Source organism: Equus caballus, chromosome 24, assembly GCF_041296265.1.
Source record: "Equus caballus isolate H_3958 breed thoroughbred chromosome 24, TB-T2T, whole genome shotgun sequence".
Taxonomy (NCBI): Eukaryota; Metazoa; Chordata; class Mammalia; order Perissodactyla; family Equidae; genus Equus; species Equus caballus.
This window is the reverse complement of record NC_091707.1, coordinates 35,047,905-35,064,764: the sequence shown is the minus strand read 5'-3', so window position 1 is coordinate 35,064,764 and position 16,860 is coordinate 35,047,905. Positions and strand designations below refer to the sequence as shown.

Genomic DNA, 16,860 nt, shown 5'->3' with positions numbered 1-16,860 from the left:
GCCAGGACACAGAAAGGCACCGTGAAGAGGAAGTGAAAGGATAAACAGGATTAGAGAGAGAATAACAGGAGTGGAAGATAAGGACGTCTGACCTACATGTAATCGCAGGTCACGAAGAGGAAAACCAATATAATGGCACAAAGAAACATTTAAAGGTATGATTCAAGGAAGATTTTCCCAAAATGGAAAGATCTGAATCTTCAGATTGAGGGGCTATACCATGTCTAAGTAAAAAATGCCACAGGAGAGTCAACACCTAGACGTCCTAGTGAAGCTACTAGAAGCCAAAGATAAAAGAATTATTTGGGCAGTTGAACCAAAAAGATCAAGCTACTTTTAAGGGTAAAAATAATCAGGTTGGCTTCAGGCTTCTTAATATTAACATTCAACTCAAAAGACAGTGGAGCAAGGCTTCAAGGGAGGACGATCTGACTCAAGAATTCTGTACTCAACCAAAAGCCTTTCTTGAAGAAACTCCCAGAGGAATAACTTAAGACAACCTAGCAATGACTGGAAAAACTATAGTAAAAGGACCAGTGGTAAGCAATGCATTCATTTATTTCTTGTAGGAATTTAATTTGAATTGGCATTTTGCACCGAGCAGTGAACATTTCACTGGCTCGCTTTTCCTTTTTAATTGCAAAGCTAAGTGTATTATTACAACTGTGGCGATAACAATATTAATAACAGTGGTGGCCACTGTGCAGGGAGCATGGAGCGACTGGCATGTACCAGGAACTGGGATAAGTGCCCGTATCAGTTGGGCTCAGCAGGGACACAGTGGCTCAGTGTTGTGAGGTTACAAAATTCTAAAGTTAATCAGTAGCAGGATCTCGCGTGGGTCATATCATGTTAAGAAGAGGTTATTAGAGAAAGAATCAGTGCTGTACTTGAAGCATAAAATAAGCATTTCAAATTATAACAAACAAACCAAGAACTTTTAAAATACATACTGACAATCACTTTGTAAGTAGAATCCTTATATGGGGGAAGTATCTAGGTCACTAACAGCGCAAAATAATGGCAGTATTTTCAAAATTGAGTTTGTTAAGTTTGGGTAAACACAGCCATCCACTGCATTCTGTGAACATGCCCTTCCATCTGTGTGTTATCTCCACCCAGGGCTGAACAGGCTCCTGATGAAGCTCTTTTAAGATTCCAAATCTAAAAAACTACCACCATGTTTAGACCATGAGTAGAAAGACTTCAGCAGTCAGTTCAAGGAGATCATAGTGTGTGAGTTCTTTTTTTAGAGGATGTGTTTAGATGTGCTAAGAAATACTATTTCCAGTCCAATACCAGAGTCACTCAACCCATCCGCGCCCATCAAAACTTGCAGACTTGACTCTGACGCTGACTTTAAGGGAAGCATCTGGGTTGTGAAAGGAGCCAGGGTGCCAGTAGTGATGGTCTAACTTTCTCACAGGCTGACACGGCATTGCGCTGGCACATTCTGCACCACCCGGGTTGTGTGATAAAAACCACTGTGATTCTCGTTCTCCCCCTTCCCTTTGGGAGGAAATAATTCCTAGGAAGGCAATCTAAATTTTAAGTCCCCCCTTCTTAGTATTTTCAGTTACTGATGATTTCTTCTTGCCAACGTGGTTCTTAAACACGCACAGGGGTTCCTGTGTTTTCTTTCTCGTGAGCATGTGCATGTTTACATTGAACCCTGGAGCTTCAGGTCTTTTAACACAAGGGAACAAACCATATGTCCACCAAAGTGCATTATAGGAAAAAGCAACTGTTACTAGGTGATTTCTGTAAACCACTGTTTGCAAACTGACTAGATGACCACAGAGCGAAGGGTGTCTGATGAGCCTCCTAGCCCGGCAGGTTCTGGATCCAGCTTCACCACTGGCCCATACCTGACCCACCGTACTGTCCTCTTCCCAAGTACTTGCAGGAGACCTTCCCTGCTGGGCTGCTGCCGGTGCCGACGGCCCAGGAAGATGTTGCAGCTCAGGAAGAGGCAGCTGTGGCCAGGTGCTCACGTGGCCTGGTGGGCGGGTGGCGGCCTCGAGTCCTGGGTGACGGCCACGGCAGGGCTGTCTGCACGCAGTGCTGCAGGCGCAGGACCTAGCGCTGAGGGAAGCCCTCTTCAGCACCCTGCTGGTCACTGTGACTTTTCTGGCACTGTAACGGCGGAGGATGTGACTCAAAATGAAGATACTCGTGTTGTGAATGTCCATGCTCTAAATAATGTCACATCACCAATCACAGAGTGGAACTGCAGGATTTAACAAGGAATCGTAGTCAGAAAATAACTAATGGTAGGAGGTTTTAATTTACCTCTCAGTCTGTAAGAGATCAAGTGGGTAACAGATGAGTAAGAATATAGAAGACTTGAGTGACGTGTATGGCACATCCGATGTAGATCAGACTCCGAACATTGAGAGCAGGGCATCCACAGGAAATTCTGAACACTTGATCATATGTTAGGCCACCCAAAAAACCTCCATAAATTTCAAACAGTAGAAATTTCTTCTTCTTTGATTACACTGCAGTAAAAATAGAAATTAGAAACAAAAAGGAAAACATCATCATCTGGACATTTAAAAAATTTCAAACAAACTTTTGGGTCAAAGGTGAAATATAAAGTGAAACTGCATAATATCTAGAAAATAGCAATAACTAAAATACCATATATTTGTGGGATATAGCTAAAACAATGTTGAGTGAAAAATTCATAGAAGTATATAGAATATTTAGAATCATAGAATTGTATTAATAGATAAGAAAAGATGAAAGGAAGTAAATTAAGCATCCAACTCAAGAAGTTAGAAAAAGGAACAAATAAACTGAAAGAAACCAGATGGAAAGAAGATAAAAATGGAAATGATTTGGAAAACAGAAAAAGAGTAGACTAATAACCTCTAAGCATTGGTTGTTTGGGTGAAAAACAGCTGTCACTTAGATAAGCCCATTAGCTAACCGATTTAAGGGGGCGGGGGAGGAGCGAACAAAAGCATCCAAATGCAGGTGCCTGCCCAGTGGTATAGTGGTTAAGTTCGTGAGCTCTGCTTCAGCAGCCAGGGGTTCGCAAGTTAGGATCCCGGGCACACACCTACACACTGCTCATCAAACCATGCTGTGGCAGCATCTCACATGCAAAATAGAGGAGGACTGGCACAGATGTTAGCTCAGGGCCACTCTTCCTCACCAAAAGAATAAAAATAAAAAAGTATCCGGATGCCAAAGAATTAATAGGATTGTAAGGGGGTTCTTTGCTCATCTATGTGCAAAAGAAATTGGAAACTTAGATGGCAGATAGTTTAGAAATGTAATTTACTAAAACTGATTGCAGGAGAGAGAGATAATCTAAATAGACTAACTACCACAGGGGGAAAAAGAGAAAAAGTTCTCAGAGATGCAGCCCCACAGAAATACCAGGCTCAGATTGATAGGAGAATGTATCAGACCTTTAAAGAACTTGTAATTCCATTACTATTTAAATTGTTACAGAACACAGCTGAAGAAAGGGGCCAACTTATGAAACAAGCCAAAATACTTGTTGCATTTATGACACCTGACAATAATTACACAGAAAAAACTACAGAATCATATTCTCCACTTATGAATATTGATACAAAAAGACTTAAATAGAAGGTCAGGAAACAGAATCTAGCAGCACTTTGAAAGAGCAATATACCATGACCAAATAGATTTTATCAGAAATATAAAGGTAGTTTGATATTGGGAAATCTAGTAATATAACTTATCATGCTAGTATATATGAAATATATGAAACACATCATGCTATAGATGTTGAAGAGACATTTGTTAAAATTCAACATCTATTCTAGATTCTTTTAAGAAGAGCCCTGTTAGATTAAGGAAAAAATAGGTAATCTGTTAGGGAAATGCAAATCAAAACTACAGTTCGGGGCCAGCCCCGTGGCCAGGTGGTTAAGTTTGTGTTCTCTGATTCGGCAGCCCATGGTTTCGCCGGTTCAGATCCCGGGCGCGGACATGGCACCGCTCATCAGGCCATGCTGAGGTGGCGTCCCATGTAGCACAGCCAGAGGCACTCACAACTAGAATATACAACTATGTACCAGGGAGCTTTGGAGAGAAGAAAAAAAAAAAGAAGACTGGCAACAGTTATTAGCTCAGGTGCCAATGTTTAAAAAAAAAAAACTACAATGAGATATCACCTCACACCCATCAGAATGGCTATACTTAACAGGACAAGAAATAACAAGTGTGGGGCTGGCCTGGTGGTCTAGTGGTTAAGTTTTCATGCTCCACTTTGGTGGCCTGGGGTCATGGATTCAAATCCCAGGTGCGGACCTACACACCGCTCATCAAGCCATGCTTGGTGGCGTCTCACATACAAAATAGGGGCAGACTGGCACAGATGTTAGCTCAGAGCTGATCTTCCTCACCAAATAAGCAAATAAATGAATAAATAAATAACAAGTGTTGGAGAGGATGTGGAGGAAAGGGAACCCTCATACACTGCTGGTGGGAATGCAAACTGGTACAGACACTGTGGAAAACAGTATGGAGATTTCTCAAAAAGTTAAAAATAGAAATGCTGTATGATCTAGCTATTCTGCTACTGGGTATTTATCCAAAGAACATGAAATCAATAATTCAAAAAGATATATGAACCCCTGTGTTCATTACAGCATTATTCACAATAGCCAAGACGGGGAAGCAACCCAAGTGCCCCTCAACGGATGAATGGATAAAGAAGATGTGTATATATATTCCATTGTCATTGTGTGGAATTACGCACAATGGAATACTACTCAGTCGTAAAGGAAGACAAAATTGTGCCATTTGCAACAACATGGATGGACCTTGTGGGTATTATGCTAAGTGAATGAGTCAGACAGAGAAAGACAAATACCATATGATTTCACTCATATGTGGAAGATAAACACAGGAATAAGGAGAACAGATTGGTGGTTACCAGAGGGAAGGGGGGTGGGGAGAGAGCTAAAGTGGTAAAGGGGCACATATATATGGTGACGGATGAAAACTAGATTATTGGTGGTAAACACGATGCTGTCTATACAGAAACTGAAATATAATGTACACCTGAAATTTATACAGTGTTATAAGCCAATATGACCTTGATAAAGTAATTAACAAAAAATAGGTGATCCCTTACACCATTAAAATACACCTATCTCAGTTAGCCGGAGCATGCTGCGATGGAGCAAGGAGTGGGAGGAAGGCCATAGAGCTCCCTTGGGTCTGAAAAAAAACTTTATCTCCACTTCAAAAATCAGCATCTTGCTTAAAGAAGACACTCCAGTAGCATTCCTGTCAACAGAGCAGGGCAAGGATGACTACTGTCATTATTCAACAGTGTTCAGAGATACCAGCCAATAGGATTAGAAATAGAAATTAGAAATATAGATAAGAAAATAAAAGTAAAAAAATGAGAGTGAGCCCCGATGGCCTAGTGGTTAAAGTGTGGCGCACTCTGCTTCAGGGGTCCGGGTTTGGTTCCTGGGCATGGAGCTGCACCACTGTGTGTCCCTGGCCATGCTGTGGCAGCAGCTCACATAGAAGAACCAGAAGGACTTACACCTAGAATGTACAGCTATGCACTGGGGCTTTGGGGAGGGGAAAAAAGGAAGATTGGCAACAGATGTTAGCTCAGGGTGAATCTTTTCCTGCAAAAAAAAAAAAAAAGTGAAAGGAGGGGGTAAATTATCACTCGCTGCTAATTTTGTTATATAATTGGTTATCCAAGAGCATCAACAAACAACTATTATAAGCATTAAGATAATCCTGGGAAGTAGCTGGTACAATATTAATATATAGAAATCAGTAGTATTTATATATAAAAATAATACTTGTTAAAAGATGTAATGAAAAAACCCCTATTTATAATAGCAACAAAAAGAAAAAACAGAAATTAACAGGGAAAATGTATATAAAGGAATATTTCATTTCATCTAAATTATCAAATTTATTTGCATGAAGTTGTCCGTAACAGTCCCTTTTCCTTTTTTCAAAAACAGCTGTATATTGAGATGAAATTCACATACCGTACAATTCACCCATGTAAAGTGTGTAAGTCAGTGGCGTTTAGTATATTCAGAGTTGTGCAGTCAGCACCATCATCTAATTTTGGAACATTTTCACCGCCTCCAGAGGGAATCCCACATCCATTAGCAGTCGTTTCCCTTCACCCCTCTGTGGAAAATCAGTTGACCATGCTGTGTGGGTTTCTGGACTCTCTGCTCCATTCATCTATATGTCTGTTCTTACGCCAGTACGACACTGTCTTGATTATTTTAGCTTTATATAACTTTGAAATAGAGAAGTGTAAATCCTGTAACTTTGATGTTATTTTTCAAGATTATTTTGGCTATTTTGGGTCCCTTACATTTCTATATGAATTTTAGGATCAGCATGTCAGTTTTGGTAAAAAAGCTAGTTGAGATTTTGATAGGGATCTACAAATCTGTAGATCAATTTGGGAAACATTGTCATTTTAACAATATTATGGTCAATGAACATAGATGTCTTTCCATTTATTTGGATCTTTAATTTCTTTCCATGTTTTGTAGTTTTGAGTGTGTAAGTCTTATATTTCTTTTGTTAAAGTTATTCCTACTTTATTCTTTTTGATGTTGTTGTAAAGGGAATTGTTTTCTTAATATCATTTTTGGATTGTTCATTGCTGGTGTAGAGAAATGTGATTTTGTATATTGATCTTGTATCTTGCAATCTTGTGAACTCATTTATTAGTTGTAATAGTTTTTTAGTGGATTTCTTATGATTTTCTATATGTAAGATCATGTTATCTTGCAAATAGCAATCGTATTACTTCTTCCATTCCAGTCTGGATGCCTTTTACATCCTCTTCTTCTGTAATTGCCCTGCCTGGAACTCAGTGCAGCGTTGAGTGGCGAGCACGTGGATCCTTGTCTTGTTCCTGGTCTTGGAGGTAGCGCTCTCAGTCTTTCACCGTTAAGTATGATGGTAGCCATGGGGTTTTTGTGGATTCCCTGTATCAGGTTGAGGAAGTTCTTCTATTCCTAGTTTTTCAAGTGTGTTTTTTTGGTCATAAAGGGGTGTTAGATTTTGTCCAGTGTTTTTTCTGTGTCTATTCAGATGATAATGTGGTTTCTGCCCTTCTATATTCTATTAAGATGGTGTATTACACTCATTGATTTTCAGATGTTCAACCAACCTTAGATTCCTAGGGTACATTGTACTTGGTCATAGTATATAATCATTTTTATCTTTTGCTGGGTTTGGTTTGCTAGTGTCTTGTCCTTTTGGTATTCTGAGACTCAGTTTCCAATGTTGAGGGAAGGGGATTCCCCCACACCAACAAACAGTTCAACTCAGTTCTGACACTGTCTACCCAGAGACAGCAGCAGATTCTGCAAGTTAAGGGGTCAGTCCCACAAGACTGCCCTCCCCCGGTCAGATGCCAGTTGCAAGCCCAGGTTGTTACCTGTGCCTCTGATGCATTAGCTGTAAATCAGGGGTTCCCGTGACGCCATCCTTCCTTGGGTTTGATTAACTTGCTAGAGCGGCTCACAGAACTGAGACACATTTTACTGTCTAGATTCCCAGTTTACTGTAAAAGAATGTCTCTCAGGAACAGCCAGATGGAAGAGATGCACAGGGCAAGGTGTGTGGGAAGGGGTGTGGAGCTTCTGCACCCACTCCGGGTGCGCCACTCTCCCCGCATCTCCATGCGTTCACCAACCTGGAAGCTCTCCCAACGCTGTCCTTTTGGGTTTTTTGTGGAGGCCTCATTACATAGGCGTGATTGCTTAAACCATTGGCCGCTGGCAATTCTTTCACCCTCCAGCCCTCTCCCCTCCCCAGTGGTCATTGAGGCGGGGCGGATGGAAAGCTCTGACTCTCTAATCACACGGTTGGCTGTACTGGCAACCAGTGTCCATCCTTAGGTGCTGTTCAAAGGTCACCTCATTAACATAACAAAAGACACCTTTATCACTCTCATCACTTAAGAAATTCCAAGGGTTTGGGGAGCAGTGAGCCAGGAACATGGAGAAAGACCAAATATATATGAATAATATATTTTGGTGATCTGAATGACCAAATATGTATTTCTTATAAACCACGATATCACAAATGTTGGGGAATTTTTGCCTCTATATTCATAGAGGATATTGGTCTGTAGTTTCTTTTTTTATGATGTTTTTGTCTAGTTTTAATATCAGAGTAATACCTCATAGCATGAGTTGAGAAGTGTTCCCTCTTTTATTTTTTAGAACTGTTTGTGAAGAAACTCTATTACATCTTCTTTAAATGTTTGGCAGAATTCACCAGTGAAGCCATCTGAGCCTGGGGTTTCCTTTGTGGGAAGTTTTTAAATTACTGGTTCAATCTCTTTACTTGTTATAGGCCTATTCAGATTTTCTGTCTTTTCTTGAGTCAGTTTATGTAATTTGTGTCTTTGTAGGAATCCGTCCATTTCGTCTAAGGTATCTAATTTGTTGGTATACAGTTTATAGTACTCACACTTTTATTTTTATTTCTGTAAGGTTGGTAGTGCTGGCCCCTCTTTCACTCCTGGTTTTCGTAATCTGAGTCTTTTCTCTTTTTTTCCCTGGTCAGTCTAGCTAAGGATTTGTCAGTTTGGTTGCTCCTTATTATCCTGTTGTCTTAGTTATAATAGAACACCACAGACTGGGTGGTTTATAAACAACAGAAATTTATTTCTCACAGTTCTGCAGGCAGGTAGTCCAAGATCAGGGTGCCAGCGTGGTCTGGTTCTGGTGGGGGTCCTCTTCTGGTTGCTGACTGCCAACTTGTTGTTTATCCTCACATGGCGGAAAGAGGGCCAGAGAGCTCTCTGGGATCCCGTTTATTTATTTTACTTTTTTTAAAGCTTCGGTACGTGGTTGTGTATCCTCCTCGTTAGTGTTAGTTCTCTGTGTGAGCTGCCGCCACAGTATGCCACCTCGCAGACGGGTGGTGGTTCCACGACTGGGAAATGAACCTGGGCATCGGCGGTGAGATCACCGCATCTTAACCTCTGACCACAGGGCTGGCTCTGGGATCCTTTCATAAGGGCGTTAATCGTGTTCACAGGACTCCACCCTCATGATCTATCCCCTCCCAAATGCCCCGCCTCCTAATCCCAGCACCTTGGGGGTTAGGATTTCAGCATATTTTGGGGAGACACAAACATTCAGTCCATAACACCTGTTAATGTCAGTTGGGTCTCTAATAGCATTCCTTCTTTCTTTCCTGATACTGGTAATGTGTGTCTTTTTGCTTTTTTTGGAGGCAGGGAGATTCGCCCTGAGCTGCCAGTCCTCCTTTTTTGCTTGAGGGAGGAAGATTAGCTCTGCGCTAACATGGAAGAGCCAGTCTTCCTCTATTTTGTATGTGGGATGCCACCACAGCATGGCTGATGAGTGGAGTAGGTCCACACCCGGGATCTGAACCTGCAAACACGAGCTGCTGAAGCAGAGCATGTGCAACTCTAGCCACTCGGCCACAGGGCCGGCCCCTGTGTCTTTTTTCTTTATGTGTGTGTGTGTACATATATATGCGTGTGTAAGTATGTATACATGTATGTATGTGTGTATGCATACGTGTGTATACCATACATACATAGATACATGCACGTACACAGTGGATGGTGAGTGATGGAAAATCTCGAAGCTACACCAGGAATTTGGTCCACTGGCTGCCTCTGGAGAGGGGGATCGAGTGGCAGTGGCCCTGGAGTGGGAGGGAGTCTTTTCACTAATATTTTGCTCTACATTTTGACATTGGTATCATGTGACTATATTACCTAATCTAAAGAATAAGTTTACATTAAAAAAAGGTGCTGAGCCAAGGAAGAAATGTTGCTTTTGGAGGCCTCTGCCTTCCTGAGGTTCTTGACTTTGGTCCCTTGTTTCTTCCTCCCCTTCCCTTCTCTCTTTCCCTTGCCCCTTCTGCAGCAATCCAGGCCAGGATCTGAGAGGGGTTTCAAGGTGCCAGGTTCTGACCCTGCGCCATGGTCTAAAAGATAAAACCTTTTCTCTCTGGTCTTCTACAGAGCGACCTGCCGGCTGGGCCGAGGCCGTCCTCGAGGAAGACGCACGTGAGCCTGAGCCTGCCTTCCCCAGGTGATCTTCCCCGTTCCCCACAGCTTGCGTGCCAGCCCCTGTCTGGGTGCAGGAGACAGATTCCCCTGGGCTTTCCTGAGGCTGATTTGGGGGAGCACTTCCTGCTGAGCTCTCTCTTCCCCTAATACTTGCTAAGCATATGGAGGCCCACACAGGTGTGCAGACGCCAGGGGTGAATCACCCAGCTCCTTGCAGATGAAAATCCCATGCACTTTTCCTCAGGGAGTGAGGCCTCACAGAAGAGCTGGCTGACCCACAGACAGGGAAGCTTAGGCGTATTTCTCCACGTAGCAAGAGGAGAATGGGGACTGTCAGGGGACTGAGTTTACGTGTGTCTGTTTCCAGGCTAATTTTAGCTGAGATTGCCAGCCCCTTATTAGCATGGGAAAGAATTTTCTGAGATTGACTTATGTGGGATCATCCCTTAAAAAGCTTTATAAAACCCACAGAGAAAGTGACTTTGGGAAAAGTTCAATCATGTTTGTTGACTGACATCATGTTCTCCTCCATCCTTGTAGGACTGTAGGCACTATCCAGCACTGCCTCCACCTGACCTCAGTATATACTCATTTCCTGCCCCAGCATGGCCGCCCAGAGGTCACCACAATGCCCTTGGGTCTTGGAACAACAGTGGATTACATCTTCTTCTCAGCTGAGTCCTCCGAGGATGAGAACAGAACTGGTAAGCTGGGTGGGTCCTGAGTTCCTAGAAGCCACCTCAAGAGTCCCTGGGAATGGCTGATGGTAGGTTAGGCATTTGGTCGCATGGCTTGGGCTGCTGGGACCTGAGCAGAAAGGAGCGGATTTCATACTTCCCTGGCACTGGTCATCCTCGTCATACTCCCCTTAGGCCCCTTGCCTGCCTTCTTGTTTATCCTTGTGGCATTAGAGAGAGGTGGGCAGATCAAGCACTCTCCACCCCTGTTCGAGAGGGGAGGATAGAGCACCAGGAGGTGATTGCATTTGCTCAGCGGCAGCCAGTTAGAGACTTGGTTGGATTAGAGACCCTATTTCCTGCCTCCTTACCCCATACCAATAGTCACAGTGTAGCAATCTACTAGTCCCATGCCAATTTTGTTTAAGGCATGTCTTTTAAAATGTTTAAATTGATTGCCTATGTTCAAAAATCAGATTTTATTTAGAAAATCTGGATTTCCAGCTTCTCTTGGAAAATCAGGCGATCTTGTAATGCTGGGCCTGGCATACATTCTCCAGTTTACCTCAGTCCCCTGACCCAGCCCTGCTTCATTCTGGCATATATCGCGAGTATCTGAGACAATGAGGCCTCAGCCGGGGGCAGCAGGAGAGGCGAAGGGAGGGTGGGGCAGCCAAGGGGATGCAGCCCCCACGAGGGTGGCTCCCACAGGCCGCACCCGGCCCTGCAGCACGGCTGTGGCCACTTTACCCACTGGCTTCTGCTTTGTGCCCAGATCGCAGGCTGTATCAAGATGGCACGCTCAAACTCCTGGGCCGTCTCTCCCTCCTCTCTGAAGAGATCCTCTGGGCTGCCAACGGCTTACCCAACCCCTTCTGCTCTTCAGACCACCTCTGCCTGCTGGCCAGCTTTGGGATGAAAGTCACCGCCCCGTGACGGGCTCCCAGGGGAAGAGAGCTTCTCTTCCAGAAGAGCTCAGTGGATCGGAGACTGCAGAAATATCCCATGCTTCTGGAAACTTAGATCCAAGAAACTTTCGTCCCCTCCCTTCCCCCTCCTTGTTCCCTTTCTCCCATGGTTAGATTTTCTCCAGGCCCGTCCACATTCTCTGCCTGTGGTCCCTGTTCCGCCCCAACCTCTTCCTAATCCTGTGCCGCATATGTGGTGGCCCTGGGAGAGGCGGAAGGGGGGGTCCTCCTTCCTTCCATGTATCCAGCGCTCCCCCTCGATTCTTAATTACCAGGGTTGTGGGAGCTACTGATCTCTTGGTTACTTGCTTTCAGGCCGTTTCTTAGTGGTACCTTCTGATCCGACCTTCTCCCTGCTTTCAAGACCTCTGGGCCCAGCACCCTTGCCAGGCACAGCCATGTGAAATGTGTGTAGGGTGCGTGCATCCTCTCAGGGTGGCACTGCTCTGTGCGGCCATCCCTGCCTCTGACCAGTCCACTTGCCATGCTTGCCACTTGCTGAGGGGTGGGTCAGGAGCTGTGCTGCCAGGCGGCGGCAGGGCCGTGGGCCCTCATTGCCTTATCTTTCTGTTTCATTAGGCTTTCATCGTGCCAGCTAGGGCATACTCATCATCGGGGCTCTGGGAACGAACGGGCCCCACGCCTGGGGTGGCAGATTCGGGGGGGCTCTCCCTGCCCCAGCGGCCTCTGAGCCTCCAACCCAGAGCTCCCCACAGGCCTGGCATGCTTCCCTAGGGCTCGTCCCTTTCCACAGGCTGCCCCGTGGGAGGCAGAGTGTGGGGTCAGTGGGCTGGGAGAGTGGTTTGAGGTTTAAAACCCTTTAAGGATGAGGAGAAAGCGCTCAGGAAGCTCTTGTCTCACTGGACTCCGCAGCCTGCAGAACCGGGGCGAGGGTGGGCCCGCGGGGGAGAGCCACAGGCTCCGTAGCTGCCTCAGCTGGGACGCCAGGCTCAGGGCCTCGTTCTCTTTCCTCTGCACGCCGACAAGCAGCTTTCTGTCCCTCCTCCCTCATTTTACTTTTTGCTGCCTCCCCCATTCCCGTCCATTTTCTCCCTAGAAAAGTCAGGTACTTAGCTCAAGCCAAACCTTCTCAGCAGCAAGGTGGCCGTGGGCAAAGCTGGCACAAGAGCTCCCGGTGGCAGCGCCTGAGGGTTTGCTCTGGTCAACAAGGCCTCGGCGGCCCCTTGCCTCTGCTTTCCCTCTCCTAGTGCACGGGTGCCCTGGCCCATTCCAGGCGCTCCTGTGCCCACACGTCACCTGCATGCCTTAATCTTCCATTGCTGGGGTGTGGCCTGGAGTGTCCCTGGGCCAGCTCCTCTTCACGTCTCCTGTAACTCAGAGTAGCCGCCGGCCCTGCAGGTGTGGCTTAGTGTTGCCCCGCTCAGCCTCCAGAATGGGACTAAACGAATAGCTGAGAGGCTGGAGTTAGGGACAGTTGGCAGAGGTTAATGTCCTCTCCCTTTTATGAAAGCCAAAGACCCAGCTTGAACACTGCTGCCGCTTTCATGGTTACGAGCTTTCCATGCCTAGGTTCTGGGGACTTTATCTAGGTGTGTGTATTTTTAAACATTGTTGCCTGGTACTGGGCATGTGCTGTCTGCGCCCAGGCCTGTCTGTCCACACCCCCTGTTCACTGTCTGTCTCCCCCTGGGCACCTCGTGAGATGGTCTGAGACAGTGCTCTGTTGATTCCTAGGACTATGGCCCACCACCGTTGTCTTCTGCCAGGAAATGCAGTTTAAAAATGGCTAAAGGTGGCAGAGGCCAGGAGGTTGATAGATGATCTTTTCCTTGTTTTATTTGTTTATGTTTTGCAAATCAAATGGGGGTTTTAAATGGTCATTTAAACTCTTTTCCAAATAAAGGTTTACCTTTTCCCCCTACTGTTGGTCATTTTATTAGGACCCAGAAGGGCACAGGCGAGAGAAGGCCTGCAGAATGCAGTGGGCAGAGAGGAAGAGACTGATCCTGCGGTGGGGTCTTCCGTCCTAAAGCTGGACCAGAGAGAGGCGTTGCAGTCTCCCTCTGATAACTGCTCTGAGGCCTGGGAGGAACGGGGCCTGAGCGAACTCCTGCCCTGACTTCTGTGGGGTGCAGCTCTCTTCTCCATCCTTGCAAGGCTAGAAAAGAGCTCTTTTGCTCCTTTCGTTCTTACTCCGTCTGCTGCCCCCACTCCACACTGCATTTCAGGAGGGTCAGGCCGCAGTGGACCAGAGGCCTTCTCCTGGTCAAAGCTTGGCAGCTACAGGAGGTGTGATGCTGGTGGCAGATGCCTCTTGCTGAGCTTTATCTATTTCTGATCATCTCTTTTGCATTCTGGAGCCAGGGCTGAGCTGTGGGCCATCTGTTGCTGGAAGGGTTTCTCTTCTTTCCCGGGCCTCACTCTGCTGGTACTTTTGTCTTCCTCCAGCCTCCTTATGCAGCAAATCCACCAAGTCCAAATGCCCATGGGAAGCCCCGAAACCAGGCGTGGCTTTCTGCCTTATCTGAACAGAATCCCAGACCCCACACCTCTGAACCAGTCTGAGAATCTGAATTATTTAAAGCTATCTGGGGGCTTCTGTTGAACCACCTGGGTTGGGATTCAGCAGGAGAAAAACCTAGGCAGGGATTAGAAACCCCACTTGTCATCTTGGCCGGGTCACTTGGTGACTGGGTAGGTTAACCGCCCCCTGTCTCAGTTCAGATATCTCGGTGAAATGGAAATTAAAGTAATAATCCTTTCCACTGGCGAGGAATTTTCAGACCTGAAATTGCGTTGTTTGGGCTTTGGCAAGCAAGGGATGCGGAGAATCCCAGAGTACTGTTGGTGGGAGGGGAGGGGGTAGTTCTCCCGGCAACGCTGGACGGCTGGCCCATGGCTGGTACTTCATAGCTCCCGAGCTTTGAGGTGTATTTCCAGGGCCCTCCGTCCTGGCCTGGAGGGTTTCCCCGTAATTGCCTGAGTCACACAACACGTGCACAGCACTTTGATTAGCAGTTTGCACGGTGCTTCCATTATCAGTGGCCAGTAGCACTATGAGGTGGCAGTGCAGGCGTTCACACAGTACCCTCACGTCTCAGGGAACAGAAATCCCAACTAGGTGAGTTGAGAATCTCCTTTGCTTTATTTCCTCCACCTCAAGCTCCTTTCCAAGAGCAGGAGAGACAGAATGTCTTGTAAGGCGGACACACGCGGGGTGGGCCTGGGAAAGGGAGCGTGGACGCAGCTTTCAGCTGGCGACCAAGAAGGGAAGCGAGAGCTGGGTGCTGCCCGCTTCTGTGTTTAAACTCTTTCTCTCTCCAGTTCTTGCCCTGGAGTAGCTGCTAATGAGAGGGTTGCTTTTGATTGGTTACGTAATGCAAAGCGTCACTCCTCTGCTCCCGGAGTAGGAGTGGCCCACCTCTAGTTTCCACTAGGCCAGCGAGCTGACCTGCGGCCCTCCGCTTCCAGACTCCTCCTGGTGCAGGTGCACCGCTCCTCTCCTTTTCCCTCCCCTGCTGAGCAAATGGGCAAAACACAGCCGTTCCAGGCAGGGGCCAACCAGGTGGGGTGCAGATCTCCCTTGCCTTAGGAGAATGTGAATTTCACTTTTTAAAGGGAACTCTGCCTTCTGCCCATCCGCTCAGCTCCTGTGCCCCTAAGGCCCGACGCCTCACAGCTGCGGAGAGAATGGAGTCTCTCCTCTTAAATTCTTGGAGGTTTTGTTTTTCCCCCAAGCAAGTCCTTTCTGCCTGGGGGTTGGAGCGTGTGCACGCTCCCATGTAGGCTGGCCTCCAGAGCTGCCTCTCCAGCTGACCTAAGGTGGCCCATCTCCGCCACCTGCCGGGCCTCAGCAGCTGGTCCCTTCGCCCCCTGGCAAACCCTCAGCAGCCCGCATCTGGGCCAGGCAGCTCGGCCTTTGATGTGACCACCGCTTCTTGTCACCACTGCCCTCCACGGTAGCGGTCAAGATGTCAGATCCTGGCAGATGGGGGTGGCAGAGCTTCAACCTTTGCACGTTCAGGCCTCTGCAAAGTGCCACCTCCATCCAAAGGTCCCACCCAAATCAGTCACACGCCTAAAGCAGGCAGGCACATGCCGTTAGCCTGAAAGAAATGGAGTGGCAGAAAATGAACTAAGCCGCCCCCAGTAACTTGGGCTCTGATCCTCCCAGGAGTCCACAATGACACTTACCTCTGTGTCAGTGCTAAGAAACTGGCCAAGCAGTGTCCATGATGAGCCTGCCTGACTCATGGCAGACTCTCGCCCGGCACTTACCCCGCCCTCGTTTGCACGAGCAGTCCAGGGCCACCATGTACGAGCCCACCTCACTGAACGCCACCAAGAGGCCCTTTACTTGGTATTTTAGCTGGACTTGAACGTGTGAATTATAACAGTGCCTCTGTGTAAGGGCTTACAATCCAAGATATTCACCAATTCTGGTTACCTTTAGTGCAAGACCCTTTTCTGGTATTATTTAAACTGGATTTAAATGAGCTCGTAAGTAATAAAACTCTCTCTCTTTGATGGGGGACAGCCCAAGATGTGGATTCCAAAGGACGGCCTCTCCTCTCTCCAGTAACCCTGTCTCACCACCACGCTACTGAAAATGAGGGGTCTTGTGCTAAATGACACTTCTGGTCAGGACTTTATGGCCATGATGAGAAGTAGGAAATATCCTATCTCCCTTAGAAGTTTTAAGCTGAATGAAAGGAGAGCAGAGAAATGGGGAGGAGGGGACAAAAGTGAAAAGTGCTGTGGGACCTGAAAGATATCTCTGTGCAAGTCTGGATGCAACTGTTTGGCCTCATCTTAAAGCACGGGAAGACGTCCAGAGCCGGAGGGATGATGCAGAGGGAGGGGTGACGGGAACCAGAAGTGTTTTCCAAAGCTGTAGCTTTTAAGCACCATAGATCCCGCACTGGCCACTGAGATGAGATTTCAGATCCTCGTTGCTATGGTTTCCCGAAACAACCTCATCTCCCAAGAGAACACTCACCCTTCCTCCTCTGTTCCCGATGGACTGCTGGGGACTAGGACAGGAAGAGCAGGGCTCTGGAATGCATCCTGGGAGCAGACTCCGGCCTCCAGCCAAGCTGGCTATGTGAGGGAGAAGGGGTTCATTTACAGCCAGCAGGAAGGATCTCCAGATCAGGATTAACAAGAGCTCAGCGGCTTCGGCAGGCTGAGGGTGACAGTC

At 46.7% G+C, this 16,860-nt stretch overlaps 1 protein-coding gene across 11 annotated transcripts in view; it reads left to right on the top strand.

The window, feature by feature from the left end:
• Nucleotides 1-13,581, top strand: part of ANGEL1 (angel homolog 1) — a 66,324-nt gene extending 52,743 nt beyond the window's left edge. For 7 of the 11 annotated variants that reach the window (XR_011432248.1, XR_011432249.1, XR_011432245.1 and 4 more), the window contains 3 exons: nt 10,007-10,076; nt 10,595-10,758; nt 11,507-13,581. Coding sequence is in view for 4 of the 11 variants with exons in the window: in XM_070250226.1 (XP_070106327.1) it covers nt 10,007-10,076; nt 10,595-10,758; nt 11,507-11,667 (395 nt within the window). In the remaining 7 variants the exon portion in view is untranslated. Of the gene's footprint in view, nt 1-6,810; nt 6,917-10,006; nt 10,077-10,594; nt 10,759-11,506 lie in introns of all 11 variants that reach the window. The other 4 variants (XR_011432246.1, XR_011432247.1, XR_011432250.1 and 1 more) reach the window with 1 other exon arrangement.
• Nucleotides 13,582-16,860: the final 3,279 nt, after the last annotated feature.